This window comes from Tenrec ecaudatus, chromosome 1, assembly GCF_050624435.1.
Source record: "Tenrec ecaudatus isolate mTenEca1 chromosome 1, mTenEca1.hap1, whole genome shotgun sequence".
In the NCBI taxonomy this organism is placed as follows: domain Eukaryota; kingdom Metazoa; phylum Chordata; class Mammalia; order Afrosoricida; family Tenrecidae; genus Tenrec; species Tenrec ecaudatus.
This window is the reverse complement of record NC_134530.1, coordinates 321722583-321738668: the sequence shown is the minus strand read 5'-3', so window position 1 is coordinate 321738668 and position 16086 is coordinate 321722583. Positions and strand designations below refer to the sequence as shown.

Genomic DNA, 16086 nt, shown 5'->3' with positions numbered 1-16086 from the left:
TGGTTCTCCAGATGATTCTAATGAACACTCAAGTTGGAAAGCCATTGGTCTTGTTCACTCATTTTCCCTACATCCCATCTCAATGGGCTGCCAAATTGAGTTGACTGTCTCTTCTTTATGAAGTCCTGGTTGCACAGTGGTTGCACACAAGGTCAGAGTTTGACACCACCAACCCTCTGCAGGACAAAGGGGAGTCTTTCTATACCCACAAAGAGTTCTGGTCTTGGAAACCCCCCAGGGCAGGTCTCCCCTGTCCTATAGGGTCACTCTAAGTCAGAATGGCAGGGTTTGGTTTGGGGGGGAACGGGAGGGTAGTGCAGTGGTTAAATCCACTAGCTATTAACCAGAAGACCAGTTCAACCCCATCAGCCACTCCACGGGAAGAAGATGTGGAAGCCTGCCTCCAGCTTGGATCAACTCTACAGCAACATGTTTGGTTTTTATCTCATATTTAAATCTTTAAGTTGTTAGCTTTTCATTTTTATTGTAATCTAACAGAATAATTCATGGGCCGTTAACAGTTTCAAAGTGTGTTTTTATGTGACTCTGCTTAAGAATAAATGCCTTTCAATAACAAGCAAAGAACTCTTGCGAAAAGTCAGATGAAGAGGCGGCACGGCTGGAATGGAAATAATGAGACTGCTCACACATTGTGAGGAGTGTAACCAATGTCACTGAACCATCTGCAAAAAAGCTTGGGGGGAAACCTACACAGGTGTGTAAACCACAGAACCAAAGCAACCCCCCCCCCACAACCACCACCACCTTTAAGTTTGATGAAAATAGTCTCATTTATTTACAATTAGGGCATCAGGCCAATTTGAACCAATTCAGTCATGGCTGAAGAAGCACAGTCAGAAACAGACATGAGTTTTGAAACAAAATGAAAACTGGAATGGGCAAAACTAAGGGTCAAAGGCCTAAAATGAGAGATTTAGGAGTGTGAGGCCCTGTCAGGCATCTGATGGTTATTGCCCAGAGTACATCCATTCAAAATAATATAGTCACCGGCCACCTTTGAGCCGGGCACCATGGTCTCTGGCTGTGGGAAAGAGAAGAATTTCTCCCAAGCTGTCTCCCCAAATATATGCCAAACTTAGCTGCTTGCGAATGACTATACGCTTGGAGGTCATCAGGAGTAGATCAGGGGTCATTCTCTCAAAGAGCTATCAGCCATCTAGACCTAGCAGACACCACTGTTTATCCCACAACAAGTAGAGTCCACTCCCTTCTGATAAGGAAAGTAGTTGTCTGTTTCCTTGTAGGAGACACCAGAGAGGTCAAACCCGTCCAAGGATGACCAAGGTTAGGGTGCCATCCTAACTCTAGGATCTGTCCATCTTGTCACATGTATACTCCCCAATCCCTCCTCTTCCTATTGCGTGTATTTCCCTAGACCCCCCCCCTCATTACTGTATTACCTATAGCACAGCCCCTTCCTGTGACGTATGTCCTCACCTGTAATTAGGGGGCTTGCACGTCCACAGATAATATAAAAGCCTGGGCTAGCATTAAATATCTCTCTCCCTCCACGTGGACCACCAAGAGGTGCTGAGGTGAGCATGCTACCATGGACTGTGTCTGACTCCATTTATTTCAATGTTTTTCTTCTATCTCTCATGCTCTCTGTAACTTTACTATAATCTTTACTTATTATCACTGTGCAAAAATTGCGCCTACAGGACCCATGATGACGTGTTAGGGGCTGGCTTCCCCTGACATCTGGCTCTTCCTGTCAAGAAATCTGGTTGCGATGCCATGCACACTCTCCCTTTATTTTCCAATATTTTAAGTTTCCAGCAAGGCATTAGCCCATTAATTTTCCTTTAACAGTTATCTTCCCCGTTCACCCTCATCTTACAAATTCTGGTCCCTTTCGGTTTCATCAGCCAAGTCTTAACCAGAAAAGAACAGTTCAAAGCCCAGTTGATCATAGTACAAGAGATAGCCTTAATGTTGAAAAATATGGAGATATTTCAAAACCATGAAATTTGACAGCCTATTTAATTATTAAAATTATAATTGTAGGAAATGTGTCACAATAAAAAATAGAGGGTTTGGAAAAATCACAACATAAACTTATAGTTGTAAAAAAAATGTTTCTCTAGTTCTTAAAAACTTCTCCCCCTTCCTCTCCACTATCATGATCCCAATTCTACTTTACAAATCTGGCTAGACCAGAGGAGGTATACTGGTACAGACAGGAACTGGAAACACAGGGAATCCAGGGCAGATGATCCCTTCAGGACCAATGGTGAGAGTGGAGATACTGGAAGGGTGGGTTGGAAAGGGGGAACTGATTACAAGGATCTACATATAACCTCCTCCCTGGGGACAGACAACAGAAAAGTGGGTGAAGGGAGATGTTGGACAGGGCAAGATATGACAAAATAATAATTTGTAAATTATCAAGGGTTCATGAGGGAGTGGGGAGCGGGGAGGGTGGTGAAAAAATGAAGAGCAGATGCCAGGTGCTTAGGTGGAAAGCAAATGTTTTGAGAATGATGAAAGGCAATGAATGTACAAATGTGTTTGTATGGATTGTGATAAGAGTTGTATGAGCCCCTAATAAAATAATTTTTTAAAAAAAGAAGAAAACACTCCCTTATCATTCTCTTCAAATTCTCAGTAACATACTGGGGGGGGGGGGGGAATTGCTTCCCACTTGAAAAGAAGCAAGCAAACCATCAAAACCCAAAGCCACCAAGTTGATTCTGATTCATAGTGACTTCCTCTCAGAGGTTTCCAAGGTTAATCTTTAGCAGAACAGACAGCCTCATCTTTCTCCTGAGGAACAGCTGGTGGGTCTGAACCATCAAACTTGCAGTTGGTAGTCCAATGTTTATCCATCGGGGCCACCAGAGATCCTTCCTTCCCACAGAGTGAAAACTAAATACTCTACTTTTTTTACAATCAACTCGGTAATAAATAAGCCACAGAGAATAACAACACAGACCATTGAGAGTTGATTTAAAAACTACCCACATAATTTTCTAATGTGTCATTTGATTGCTTCTTATGCCATGCTTCTTTGATTCGACATGACTCTGATGATGATTTAAATTTCTGGTCTGTAGCAGCCCTGGTGGTTCGGTAGCTCAAGAGCCCCACTGCTCACATTAAGGTTGGCAGTGGGAAGCTCCCAGCCTCGCTGTGGAGAAGAATAAGGGAGTCTTCTTCCATAAAAATCGTAGCCTGGGAAACCTGATGAGCAGGTGTAGCCTGACCTACAGAGTCTGAACTGACTGGGGGGCAGTGGGTAGAGGGATGTGGGCAGAAGGAGCCACCTTCAAAGCCTTTGACTTGGCTGGGGATCTAGCTTAGAAATAAAAAGTCTAACACGTGATACACAGACTAGAAAATACACTTGCAGTTGACTGAGAGGCAGTTGACCTCATACACACATATATACTCTATATATATATATTATAGACCATGCAGTGTGGAAAACGGGCAGCTAAAAACATGGATACTTTTTCTCTAGGAGCCTAAATTAGTCTGGTATTTTCTTAAGTTTACTTAGGGAAGTTAGATACACACTTTGCTTTAGACATAGTACCTTACAATTCACTGACATAAATTAAGCAAGAACAAAAACATCTGTAGAAAGCAAGATCCATCACATGCTTTTCATGGCAAAGCCTCAAGGGTGTGAGCTACCCATCTGCATTGTAAACACCCGTCCGGGCCCACTGTCCAGAAAAGAGTAAATGGACGAGCTCTTATTGTATTGATAAAGAAAAGCATCGAATTTATTTAGGATTCATCTAAATCATACATATGTATGCATGTATGTGTGCACATGTGGATGTATATAGGTACTGAGGAGACAGGACTGAGGTGGCAAGTGAAGTGGGAAAGAGACCTCTGCTATCCATCTCTTTATACTTTGGATTGGCAATCATTGGCTGTTGGTTTCCACATGCTGCTCCAAGCATCCCCACACATAATTGTGGTGGGAACGCTTTCACTGTATTTTACACGGGACTCTGCAGCTCCTGCACAAATTTCTCCTGTGTCTGCAAGCTGCCAGGACCTAGGTCAGCTCCACAGCTCCCCCCACCCCACCAGTGCACTCCTCTAATGTGGTGGGAATCCAAACAGGGCAGATATTTGCTGAGCACCTGCAAGGGCACTGGTGGGAGAGCAGCTCCGGTTCCGTGTTGGGCTGCAATCCGAAACCACCAGCCACGCTGAGACAGGGCTTTCTACTCCCGTGAACAGTCCCAGTCTCAGATATGCACAGGAGCAGTCTCCGCCTGTCCAGTAAGGTCACTATGAGCCAGTACTGACTCAACGGCAATGAGTTTGGTTTTGCTATAAGCACCAGGCAAGCAGGGCCAGTCACTAGGTAAGCAGGACATTATACCCCCCTCTTTGGCCCCCCTACCATCTTTTCCAACCCCTGAAAGGCGAGAGCCTCTCCAGTTGCCACAAGGTATTTCCGTTTGCCAAACAAGGCATCAACTGTTTCAGAAATGACTCTTGGGCCACAAGGCAATGGTACTTTAAGAAATAACATTTCTGTGTTTCTTAATGTTTCAAAATTATGATCAATAACATGCAACGAACCTGGTCCTGTAATAATCCAAGCGTTTCAGAACCTAGCAAAGCATTTTTAAACTCAGTAGCCCTACAATTTACTAACCTTCACCATACCATTCTGGCTTTTCCAAACTCCACTGCCATCGAGCTACTTCCCTAAGGTGGTGCCGTGAGCTAAGCATTGAGCTGCTAACTGCAAAGGCGTGGGTTCAAACTCACCAGGTGCTCCATAGGAGATAGAAGAGGATGTCCACTCTGGTCAAGATTTAATCTCAGAAACCCTAAGGAGCAGTTTTGTACAGGGTCAGTATGTACTGGAATCAACTCGATGGCTGTAGTTTGGATTTTGGGCTTAAAAGGCAGAGCAGAATTGCCCCCACAGAATTTCCAAGCACATAAATATTTGCAAAGCAAACTACCTTTATCTTTCTCCCAAAGAGGAGCGGCTAGTAGGTTTGAACTGCAGGCCTTTAGGTTGGCAGCCAAGCACTTTAAGAACTGTATAAATTTGTGAAAACAAGTGTTTCCCCCCTCCTGGAAAATCAATCAATACACTCTGCTTGCTTTTACTGGTAAGACCGAAAACTTTCACCCAGTAACCACGAACTTTTCCTCAGGTTTAATAAGTAGCCATTTCTTATAATTTTCAGGAAAATAGTAACCACAGTTAACACCGCCTTATCAGCCCTTTGGATGCTTCAAACCTTTCCACTTCTAGGTTAAAAATAACAATAATATTCTCAGTATCCTACACATCTACCTCCCTCTGCTCGTAGTTGTGTCCCCAAACAAATAATAGAAATGGATTGCAAATATAACTGAAAACATTGTTGCAATTAATCAACCAAGAGCCCAAGGGAGCAACTGTTTCTATTTTTAAATGCACTGTTGCTTTAAGGGAAAAACCCTGTGGAGAAATATGAAACCAAGCTGCATAATGAAAATCCAAATGCATTTGACGGCTTCATCCCCGCAAAAGCAGTGATCCTAATCTACAAGCAGCACTGCTGGGCCAGTTCCGCCTGGTTTGTCCAGGAAGAATCCCCCAGAAAGTAGCAACCCACACACAGAAGGGCAAAACATTAAGACACCCACACTTCGGTGCTATTCTTATCACTCTAGAAGGGGGTTTCCGCAATGACCAGGCAGATGGATAAATCCCCCAAATCAGCATACAGATTTGGACTTCAGAGATCCTGATGAATAACTACAGCGGCCATCCTAAAAATGAGCACATGATTACCTAGCATTCCTAGCTAACAGTCCACAGTGTTAACTGCTATTAAACTGGCACAAAACTAAGCCTGCTTCTTTCCACAAACGACATCGTTTCATTTCATTAAATGTGTGGTTCAGAGTGAAAAGAAGCAGGTGTCAAACCAGCAAGGGAAAGATTCAGCCGCAAGAGCAAAATAACTGGAGCTAAAACATCCTACCTGCTTCAGCTACTGTTATGACTAATCTAACACAGCAGATCACCCCCCCCCCCCGAAACAATATAACAATATTCATTTTGGAAGCAAAGGTGTATAAACTTTGGTGCAGTGAGCTATACAATTTTTTTAATATTTTAATTTACACAGTAAAATACACGCTTCTAGGAGTTTATCTAAAAACATTACAAATGTATTGCAAAACATTGTCCATTACTGAGAAGTACTAAATGCAACACTTTAAATATAATTGAGCTATTTAATATCACCCTGTAGAGTCATAAAGCCAACAACCAAACTCACAGCCAGCGAGTTGCTTCTCATGTACTCTAGAGGACAGGGTACAACGGGCCCTGTGGGTTTCCAAGACTCTAACTCTTAATGGGAGTAGAATGCATCATCTTCCTCTGATGTAAGCAAAGTAAAAAACTGCTAGGCTCGGCGCAGAAGAGCAATATATCCCCCCAATTACTACCTCATATTTCTGTCCCCAAATAGCAAAACTAAGCCGGACTGCCACATGATTATAGAATGGTGGCAGTAGCTTCCTTTAGCAACAAAGTAACAAACCCAACTTCAGAGTTTCTTTGCAAGAAATTCACTGATGGAGCCTGCACATCCATCAACAGGTGACTAACACACCCTCATGCTCACTCCCCAGACTAATTAATTGCACCCCACTTTGTTTCTTTTATACTTTTACAAACCGCTGCCTTGCTACACAGAATGAATTCCAAGTTTTCTTCTCAGGGGCCTACCACCCAAAATTTTAAATATTCAAATTATGTTAGGGCATTTTTCCCATACTGCTGCATGTACTGGGCAGAATTAATAAGGATCCAACAGTTACCACTTTTCAAATGCAAATATGTTGCCATCAAGTAAATGCAGCCTCCTTTTAAATATCCCCTCAGTGTCTACTCCTTTTGTTTCCATGAAAATCAAAATCCCCGCATCACATTCAAGCATTATCTCAACTCTGTGCCAACACTGCCTGCCCACCCCCACCTCCCAAAAAAGGTTGTAAATGGCTCAGGCCTGAGCCCGCAGCTACCAGCCAGTTTTGCTTTATTGTGGGTCCTAGTCTGCCTCCGTACCCCACTCCCCGCTCCCTCCCCCCATATCCCCCCATTTTAGAGTAAGGCCCTTAAGCAATTCTGCCAAAGGAAGCAAGCAGTGTAGTGGTGGCCAGAATGTAAGGCACGCACGGGCTTTCACAATCATAAGGCCTGGAGCTGGCAGTCACTTGCCTGCTTGGGTCTTAGTTTTCTGATCTGTAAAATGTGAATTTAGGGCTAACCATCCCACTAGGGCCCTCACTGGGGTACCTGCCGGGGCACCGCCGGCGGGGCAGCACCATGAAGGCGGGGACCGGCGGGCGGGCTGTGGCCAGGGCTGCCGCCTAGAAGCTGGGAGGGCAGAAGGGAGGTGGACAGAGGAGAGGAACTTGGACTTGCAACAGCTTCAGCCTGGGAGTGTGCGACAAACTTGAAGCCGCCCTCGGAACAATGGGGAAGCGCGCTCCTATTTTCTTGGCTCCAACTTGTAAGCCCTTGTCCCCTCCCTCTGCGAGCCCGCGTTACCTTTCTCCCTGCTTGCTGTTGGGAGGCGGCGGGTGCAGGACCGTCTGGTTCCCTTCCATCTCCACCACGCACTTGGTGTTCAGCTCCAGCTCTGCGAGCAAAGGGAGACGTGAACGCCGCAGGGTCGAGCACGCGTCCCCCCGGCCCCGGGCGCGCCGGCTGGGGCTCGCTCTCCCTGGAGGCGGCCGTGCCGGGAGCCCGTGTCCGGCGGCCCCGGTCACCGGGGCGGGCGAGGGCTGAGCCGCCGCCCTGCCGCCCGGCCGCCCGGCCACCGCTTGCCTCCGCCGCCGCCCGCGCCCTCGCAGTGGCCCAAGTTGCCCCCGCCCTGAGCGCGACCAGAAACCAACCACCGGCGGAAAGCTGCTCACCTCGTCGGTTCATGGGCCGGACGCGGACGGCAACTTTTACCTTGGTGTCCGACATGTTGGCGGCGCTCGCCGGGCCGCCCGGCCCGAGGCGGCCCCTCACGCTCGGCGCCGCCGCCGCCGCCGCTGCCGCGCGCCCCCCGAGCGCGGCCGCCACCGCTCGGCCGAGTGCTCCGCGAGGCAGCGCCGAGGCGCGCGGGCCATCCCGGGGGAGCGCGACGCGGGGCTCGGCCGCGGCCCGGGGAGGGGCGGGCGCGCGGGGCGGGGCGCGGCGCGGGGAGGAGGCCGGGCCGCCGGGCCCAGGCGCCGCTCTAGCCCCGCCGAGCCAGCCCAGCGCACCGCGCGGCGGCCCCTCGCCGCCCGGGCCGCGCCGCCATGTTCGGCGGCCCGGGGCGCCCGCGCGCGGGGCCGGCTTCCTGCTGCCCCGGGGACGGCGGGCCCGGAGGGTCGGGCGCGGCGGGGCGGCGCGGAACTCAGGAGCAGCGGCAATCCCGGGTGGGGGGCGCGCGGGCCGAGCTTGCAGCCGCGCCGGCAGGAAGCCCCCGGGGGCCGCGGTCACCGCAGGCCCAGCGCCCTGGGCAGTCGAGGGTCTGCGTCGCCGGGCCGGTGGGCAGGCCTTCCCCGCGGAATTAAATGCGCTTCCACCGAAAGCCCGGCGCTCCGCCCCGCGCTGCGGCACACGCAGCGTGCAGCGGCATTTTAATATGCTTGTGGTGAACCGAGAACTGCCAAGCGACTTGACCACCGAGGGACTGGCCGTTTGCCGACAGCGATCCCGCTCCCTCGCCCTGCCCCTCCTCGGCTCGGGTCGTGCGAGGGACGGCGGAGGGCCGGGCGGGTCCGGCACGCTTACATAAGCATTCAATAGCATCGCGCTCTGCCCTCCTGCCAAATGGAGGCTCCGCGGCCAGGGTGGAACTGGGCGAATCTGATTGGTTCGGTTCGGTTCAACAAGTGCTTATTGCGCGCCTGCTAGGTGTCAGGCGTTTCGAGGCGCACAAAAGACGCCTGAAATTCAGAGTCTGGGGCTGGAGAATGTGGGAAATCCATTCATTGATAAAGGCATTCGCTGGAATTTGAATGAAGTGGCGAGCCCTGTGCTCCGAAGCCAGAGGCTAGAATTGTGGACAGGGCAGTGGGGGAGAGGGCAGTTCTGTCTCCAGCAAGTGTCAATGGTGGGCATGGGACTCTGAAGGGGGGATCAACTGATGCCCCTTCTTCACGCGGTATCTTTTAGGGAGAGTCAGTTGGGTCCAGCTACCTGGGAAAGGCTTGTGCATCCCTCCCCCATTCCCCTTTCTGCTGCCAGCCAACTCTATCCATTCTTCTCAGATGGATTCCCAACTCCCAGCAACCCTGAGGGACTGGGTAGAACTGCCTATGTAAGTTTTGAGACTAGAACTATTCATAGGAGTAGGCGACATCTTTCTCCTGCAGAGAGAGGCTGGTGGTTTCAAAGTACTCAGTAGGTGTGGACTGAAGGCCTACTGTGGGACAGACATCTCGCTAAACCCTCGGGATATATTACTGAGCAAAAGAGGCTACACCAGCCCCAAGGGGACAGGGGTGGGGGAGACGCAGGTAATCTAGTGTTGTGCATACTCCTGTGTCCCACCTTTGGACTACTGAAGCATCCTTACTGAATCTTCCTTGCTCTGTCTCCTTATCATCACATAAGTTTGTGGGAAAATGGAATACAAAGATGATGGATAATTATCTAAAATCTTTTAAAGGACCCTCCTATTTCCAGCTTCCAAAATGATTTTCATGGCATTATATTGCATCGATTGATCATGCATACTATTCATACTATTGTTCAAAACCCTCTCCTGATAACATGGCCTGCATCTGAGAGTCTCTGGGTGGTGCAAATGGCAAGTACTTAACTGCTAACTGAACGAGTGTCCCTCTGAATCCAGAGATGTCTGGAAGTCAGGTGGGCAACCTGCTTCTGAAAGATCCTTGACCTGCCCAATGCCAAAACCCTTTAATACAGTTCATGTCGTGACCCCCCAACCATAACATTAGTTTCATTGCTACTCCATAACTGTAGTTATGCTACTGTTATGAATTGTCATGTAAATATCTGATGCAGGATATATTTTCATTGTTACAAATTGAACATAATTAAAGCATAGTGATGAATCACAAAACAATAATGTAATTCTATATTGTGAAACATTTATTTCTAATGACAAATAAATGAAATTTTGTCTGAAAGAATGGTATAGCGGGAACTGATTACAAGGATCCACATGTGACCTCTTCCCTGGGAGAGGGACAGCAGAGAAGGGGGGAAGGGAGACTCCGGATAGGGCAAGATATGACAAAATAACGATGTATAAATTACCAAGGGCATATGAGGGAGGGGGGAATGGGGAGGGAGGGGGAAAAAAAAGAGGACCTGATGCAAGGGGCTTAAGTGGAGAGCAAATGCCTTGAGAATGATTGGGGCAGGGAATGTATGGATGTGCTTTATACAATTGATGTATGTATATGTATGGATTGTGGTAAGAGTTGTTTGAGTCCCTAATAAAATGTAAAAGAAGAAAAGAGAAAAAAATGATTAGGGCAAAGACTTTACAGATGTGCTTTATACAATTGATGTATGTATATGTATGAACTGTGAAAAGAATTGTATCAACCCCAATAAATTGTTAAAATAAATTAATTAATTAATTAAAAAAAAAGAATGGTATAGCGTGGATAACAGTCTTCATGCCGGGTACTTGTCTGTGGGCGCATCTGCATGTGGGTGGACCCACCTGGAGAGAGATGAGGGCAGGAGGCTGATTTTCAGGTGTGGTACCCTGGACATCATCAGCACTAAGGCTTTGTACTATTTACCTGAGTAAGTCAGCTGTCAAGGAAATTTATTCTTAACATTGGTTACCTGTCAGTTTCCCTAAAACAAAAAACCCCAAACCACCATCTAGCTCAGAAGCAACAAAAGCCCACATGGAAGAAGCACACCAGCCTGTGAAATCACGAGGTGTCAAAGGGATGAGGTATCAGGCATCAAAGAACAAAACAATCATATCATTGTGAATGAGGGGGAGTGCTGAGTAGAGACCCAAAGTCCATCTGGACATCCCCTTCGGGAAGGGTCACAGGGAGTTGACGAGCTAGTCAGGGTGCAACGTAGCAATGATGATCCTCTAGTTCCTATATGCTTCCTCCCTGCCCACTATGATGATCCCAATTCTACCTTACAAATCTGGCTAGACCAGAGGCTGTACACTGGTACAGATAGGAACTGGAAAAACAGGGGATCCAAGATGGATGATCCCTTCAGGACCAGTGGTGATACTGGGAGGGTGGAGAGAGGGTGGGGTAGAGAATGGGAACCAATTACAGGGATCTACATATAACCTCCTCCCTAGGGGATGGACAACAGAAAAGTGGGTGAAGGGAGACGTCGGACAATGTAAGATATGACAAAATAATAATTTATAAATTATCAAGGATTCTTGGAGGGAGGAGCGGGGAGGGAGGGGAAAAATGAGGAGCTGATGGCAGGGGCTTACATGGAGAGTGGGTGTTTTGAGAATGATAAGGGCAATGAATGTACAAATGCACTTTACACAATTGATGTATGTAAGGATTGTGATAAGAGTCATATGAGCCCCCAATAAAATGACTATAGAAAAATACATAAATCTTATATTAAAATATTTTTAAAAAACAACCCAAACCAAACTCACTCCATCGAGTCAATTCAATCTTCTAGGGCAGGCTAGAACTGCTCCTGTGAACTCCTGGGACTGTAACCAGTCAGCTCAGCACAGAGCTAGTTTCCCTAACGAAAACTCACTGTCATTGAGTTGAAGTCAATGCTTAGTTTCCCGGATAACTCACTGCCATCAAATCACTGCTGACTCATAGTGACCCACTGAAACTGCACGGGAGTAGAAAGCCAAGTGCAGTGCTCCTCAACCTTCCTCATGCCGCGACCCTGTAATACAGCTCCTCATGTTGTGGGGACCCCCAACCATCAAATTATTTCCGTTGCTACTTCATTAACTGTCATTTGCTACTGTTATGAATTGGGAGACCCCTGTGAAAGGGTTGTTCGACCCCCAAAGGAGTCTCGACCCACAGGTCGAGAACTGCTGGCCTAGTTGTTTTCCCACCAAGTTGCTAGTAGTTTTGAACTGCTGGTCATTTGAATCACACCTCTGTTTCGCAGATATTATCCTCGAGCAGGTGTAGGATTGAATAGTCCTCCCTTCTGTAGCCAAAGGAGGTCGTACCGCTCCCACTCCATTTCTTCAGCCTCTGCTAGAAGGAGACTAAGTATGTGCATATGTGTATTTTAACTATCATTGTCATCATTCTTGATACCGTGATTATGAACGATGCCATTCAGCTGCTATTATGTTCCGTTTCCTCCTGTGGCTGCTGGTGTTGTTAGCTACTTGGTGAGCCACTGCCCAGCAGGATGAAACTCTCCCTGGTCCTGTCGCAGCCATCCCCATGCCTGGTTGTGGGTCATTCTAATGAGATCCATGAGGTTTATGTTGGCTGATCTTTAGAGGAAATTTACTAGGCCTTTCTCGCTTGTCTGGCTTTATCTGGAAGTTTTGCTGAAACCTGTTCACCAACACAGCAACACACAACCTCTGTGTTCATCTCAGTTGGCTGAGATGAAGTACATTGGTCGAGGATTGAACCCAAGTCTCGCACGCAGAGGATGAGAATTCTACCACGGAACCATGGCAGCCCCCTCTTAATCTCATTAGACACAGGATTTTTGCCAGCCCCCGTCGTAGTTGTCTCTGAGATAGCTACGTTTTTTGGTGGAGGGAGAATGTTGCAGATGGAAAGAAAATAAGCTCTACGTTTCTCCCGCCGAGGGAGGTGCCTCCATGTGCCTTCGGAGGAATTGGGTTTCCTCATGAAGCATTTGCAGATGGAGGAATTCTTTTTCTGTTTCCTGGGAAGCTCTCCTTTCCAGGTAGCTCTGCAGGCATCACTTTGTAATTTTGGCAAACGTTTCCTAGAGAACTTGCCAAAATTCTGGGACAAGTGGGCGAAATATGGCTTTTAAAATGACTTTTTTTTTTCAGACAAGGAAATCCCACACTTTTGTGTGGAGGGATTAATGCTCTGTCATGGCAGTGGGCAGATGTGTTTCCAAAAATAGATTGTAAAGCAGCATTTGTAAGGCTATGAAGAACCTCACTGGTTATATAAATGCTTTCTCCAAAAGAGTTAAACCAAGTTCAAGTATCTATTGACCTTCAAGAAAGCCTTGAACTGCATAGGTTTATTGTCTCCACAGTCTATGAAATCATTATTGTAAAAGGTCAAAATATCAATGTATTTGAAGAGGAGGGACAAGTTTTCCTATACGAGTTTAAATAATAATAATAAACTTAACAAAATGTGTAGGAACCCTGATGACACCGTGGGTTACATGTTGGGCTGCTAACTTCAAGGTCAGCAGTTCAAAATCGCCAGGTGCTCTGCAGGAGACAGATGAGGTTTTCTACTCCCACAAAGAGTTACAGTCTCAGAAACTCACAGGAGTGGTTCTACCCTGCCCTAGAGGGTCTTTATGCATCAGAATTTATCCCATGGCAGTGGGTTGTTGAGTTGAAATGTGGTATGGGGAGGATTTGAATCCTGATTCTCATACACCAACTGGAAACAGATTTGGGGGGGGTCAAATGAGGAAACTTTGAGTATGGCTTAGATAGATGATAATTAAGAAATTAGTGTTCACTTCGTGGGGTATGAGAATAGCACTTTGGTTATTTAATCAAATGTCATTTTTTCAAAAGATGCATAGCAAAGTAGTTAAAGGCAAAAATGATGTGTGTGTTTGAATGTGCTAGCAAGTGTCAAAGATGATGCAAAGCTAGCAATGTGTCAATCATTGGCCAAAACATCACACATAAGTGATTGGCACATCTGGAGATTCCTTTAATACTCTCTCATTTTATAAGTGTTTAAATGTTTTATAGTAAAGTATTTTAAAAATACATAGAGATCAAAATTTTAAAGAGACCTTAACACAACAACCAGGCCATTTCGCACAGGAAAAAACAAGTCAAAGATGCAGTTCACGAATGAAAGTATGACATACTGAATCTCAAAAAGCTCCTTGGTTAACAGAGTGCACAGCAAATTAAATTTTTCAATGACCTTGCTCTTTATTCATGCTCGGGCACAATGATGATATTCAGCGCATGAGCACAACCAAAGAAACAAAGTCCGAAGGGTAAAGCGATCTCAGATATCTCACAGTCATCCCAAAATGCACATCTCGGTCTTCAAAAGCCTACTTTTATGTTGAAGATGATTTGTAATCAAAATGTGTCTGTTTCCTTTTTATCCATGTAAATGAACTGTAATCACAATACTGATGGTTGAATTTCTTCCTTAAGACAGGAATTAAATGTACTCCCCACCACCCCTCCACCCCCACCCCCACCACATTAGTGGAAAAGCGAATCACATCATTTCTCTAAATTGAGAGAGGCCATTTCATTTGTGGCGAACACCGGAGCAAGTGGGTCCGTGATGAAGCCGTCTGTTTCCCACGAAGAGCCCCGAGAGCACAGTGGTTGCGTGCTCAGCTGTGCAATGAAAGGCTGCCGGGGCCCAGACCAGCCCTTCTGAGGCAGAAAGAAGCGGCCATTTGCTTCGGTAAAGACTGCCGTCTTGGGACAGCTAGGAGGCAGTTTCGCTCTGGCCTACTGGGTCCCTGTGAGGCGTCGTCCACTCGGTGGACGGGAGTGAGGGTTTGGCTCTCAAGCGGATTGGGGTGAGCTCAGCTTGCACTGTATCAGAGGGTGCTGTTAATGGCACGGACTTTCCCCCCAACCAACCGTCTTGTCCTCAGCACACTTCATGCCCTGAGGGTGTCAGCGTAAATCTTGCCCGTCATCTGGCCTTGGCTAGGGCCCAGTGATACCTGGGGATGTTTTTTGAAAGTGTGTTAGGAGAAGTACAGTTAGGACAGTGAAGTTGAAGAGCCTCTGGTGACAGAACTCATTCTAAGAGGGCAAAAGGAACAAGACAAAAAACCTTAGTAGCTGCAGGCTGGTGACGGCTCTGAATAGCGTGGTTTTGCACTAATCGTGTTTTGGTCAGAGGACCCTCTTACATTACAATTTAATGAGAGGTTTCAGACCCTTTACCAGGTGTGCACAGGGGGAGGGGGAATCTCCGCGACAGTGAAGGGACCTGAGGTTAAAAGCAGCAGTGTTTTTGCCACACTGAAGTGTGAGTGTACGGAGTGGTTATTGCACCCTGAAGCAGAGTCGGGAAGAGAAAACCACTCTGAAAGGCGTCCTGTGATGACCACATGGAGGAGAAGACAGCAGCGTTATAGCACCAAGCCTTTCTCTTCAAATGCACCAATTCTCCTTTGGTCTTCCTTAGTCCATACCCCACAACTTTCACATGCGTGCGTGCTGATTCAAAAGACCATGTCTTGGGGCAGGTGGACCCGAGTGCTTGTTCTTGAACACACTAAAGAGGTCTTGTGCAGCAGATCTGCCCAAGGCAATACACCGTTGGATTTGCTGACTGCATTTCCAGCTGTGGCAGACTATATGTAGAGAGAAAGAGACTGGATGCAGGGACTTGACCTTAAACAACCAGCCTGTGGGCTTCCCATCTGAGGCTAAAGCAGGAGGTCCACAGGGCTAGCATTCAGAAAGGGGAGATGGATATACAGTGGAGGGGATAAACAGCAGATTCCACAAACCCCAGGATGCACGGATACGCATGTCAGGGCACTGTGAGTTTAATGGTGTCGGTGTTGTGCAGAAGTCGGGGCGCTTCATCACAGAGCGGACCACTTGGGAATGTGCCTGGAATGTCAGAGACAATGAAAGAGGATGCAGGGGGTGGGGGGAGTGGAGCACTTTTAGGTTACTGCCTGGTGGCATTGTCAGGTAAGCATTCGACTGCTAATCACAGGGTCAGCACTTCAAACCCACCGGCTGCTCCATTTGAGAAAGCTGAGGCAGTCTCAGCTCTCTTAGCATATATGCACGTCACTGGACTTGTTTCTCTGGACAACCCAGTCTCACACCCTATCTAGAGGGGCTATGAGTATAATTTGACTCCATGGCAACGGGCTGTATCTATGCAGTGCTCAGGATCCATTTAGCATTCATTTAGAGAGTATGCTTCAAATCAGAC

General features: G+C 47.2%; 1 protein-coding gene across 3 annotated transcripts in view; it reads right to left on the bottom strand.

The window, feature by feature from the left end:
• Positions 1–8100, bottom strand: part of KIF13A (kinesin family member 13A) — a 213625-nt gene extending 205525 nt beyond the window's left edge. The window contains exons 1-2 of one of the 3 annotated variants that reach the window (XM_075533463.1): positions 7930–8100; positions 7562–7652 (exon numbers count right to left, since the gene is read on the bottom strand). In XM_075533463.1, coding sequence (XP_075389578.1) covers positions 7562–7652; positions 7930–7984 — 146 coding nt within the window. In that variant the 5' untranslated portion in view covers positions 7985–8100. The remainder of the gene's footprint in view (positions 1–7561; positions 7653–7929) is intronic. The other 2 variants (XM_075533469.1, XM_075533474.1) reach the window with 2 other exon arrangements.
• Between the last annotated feature and the right edge of the window lie 7986 nt (positions 8101–16086).